Raw genomic sequence first — 1,338 nt, forward strand, 5'->3', positions numbered from 1 at the left:
ACAGTTTCAGCATCAACCAAATACATCATAACAGCCATCAAATCTGTTAGTTTGAGATTTTAATAACTTTATACAAGACTGAACAGAATTGTATGATTTATCAATATTTATAATTACATTACATGTTTGTATCAATCTGGTACTCCGGTATGTATTATAGCAAGAAAATCAACTGTTCTGGCTGATGTGTCCTGGTTTACAGCTTCTGTGTTTCTGTGTCTTCATGCAGTGGACTCCTTCAGATTCAGTAAAGTCCCTCCACAGACTTTATCTGATGTTGCTGTACATGAACTCTTTTCCTTCAGACCAAAGCCCATCAGCACACACAGTACAGAGGATACATTACATTTCTGCACCGTTTAATGTGATACTCTACATCTCAGTCCTTTGTGACTAAATTACACTTCGTGAATACAGCCTCTGACTTTGGATACATTTGTTTTCTATGGATAGTTGTGGTGCCAAAAAAGTGATTTTCAGTATTTTCCAAAAATGTTATTGCCCCCATTTAAACTGTCATTAATGACCCGTTGGCCTATAATGTGTAAAAAAATTATGTCAAACGTTTCCATCATGAATGATATCGAGTCATTTTGAACCATAAACAACATTTTTTCCACAAGGTAGAAGCTGCAATCAGTTTTTGACAAAGTGTCTTTTTTATATGCTTCATGGATCCGGTTAAAAAACCTCATTGACATTAAAAATGTCTTTTTAAGAGATGTTGTGTCAAGAGGCAGAAATTGCAACAAATATATAACATAATAGTTTTTTAGACATTTTAAGTGGCCAACAACCAGACTGATTATAATTTGGGTACAATAACGCATTTGCAAAACAGGTAGTTTCTTTATTTTATATACAACTCCTTCATAAATCGTTTTGACTGCAGTCTACCTTCCAATATAAACAAAGACATTACAGATACATACAGAAACATCAGAAATCACCTTTTGGAACAACACCGTGATCCAAAAGCACCTGTTCAGTTGTCAGTGCTGGGTCTTCTGGCCTTCCCAGCTAAAAGTCTATTAATGATATAAATAAACTCATGGTTAGTGAATTCAATTTTCTTTGTAAAAATATTTTTTTTCTATCCTTCTTTTTCTTTGGTTTATTGGTACTCAAAGAAAATTAGTGTTACAGCAGGAAAAAAAATCCCTAAGCAATAATAAAAAGGCAACACTGTGTTGTTAAGGCTTTAAACTGAAAAGTCAACACAATGCAGACGATGCACTAACCTGTCACAAGGCTAGTAAATGCTACTGAGCAAAGCAAAAAAGGTAAAAACACAAAGTAATGTTGACTTGATGTTCTCCCACAGACAACGTCACTGGT

At 34.4% G+C, this 1,338-nt stretch overlaps 1 protein-coding gene across 1 annotated transcript in view; it reads right to left on the reverse strand.

Annotated features, from left to right (window-relative positions):
• Nucleotides 1-828: 828 nt before the first annotated feature.
• The window catches only part of LOC102314378 (tumor necrosis factor receptor superfamily member 14), a 5,163-nt gene continuing 4,653 nt past the window's right edge, over nucleotides 829-1,338 (reverse strand). Inside the window, exon 5 of the mRNA XM_005953324.3 lies at nucleotides 829-1,028. Within this exon, the coding sequence (XP_005953386.2) occupies nucleotides 986-1,028 (43 nt within the window). The 3' untranslated portion in view covers nucleotides 829-985. The remainder of the gene's footprint in view (nucleotides 1,029-1,338) is intronic.

The sequence above is a fragment of the Haplochromis burtoni genome, unplaced genomic scaffold, assembly GCF_018398535.1.
Source record: "Haplochromis burtoni strain Fernald_Lab_line unplaced genomic scaffold, NCSU_Asbu1 Contig_3714, whole genome shotgun sequence".
Lineage (NCBI taxonomy): Eukaryota > Metazoa > Chordata > Actinopteri > Cichliformes > Cichlidae > Haplochromis > Haplochromis burtoni.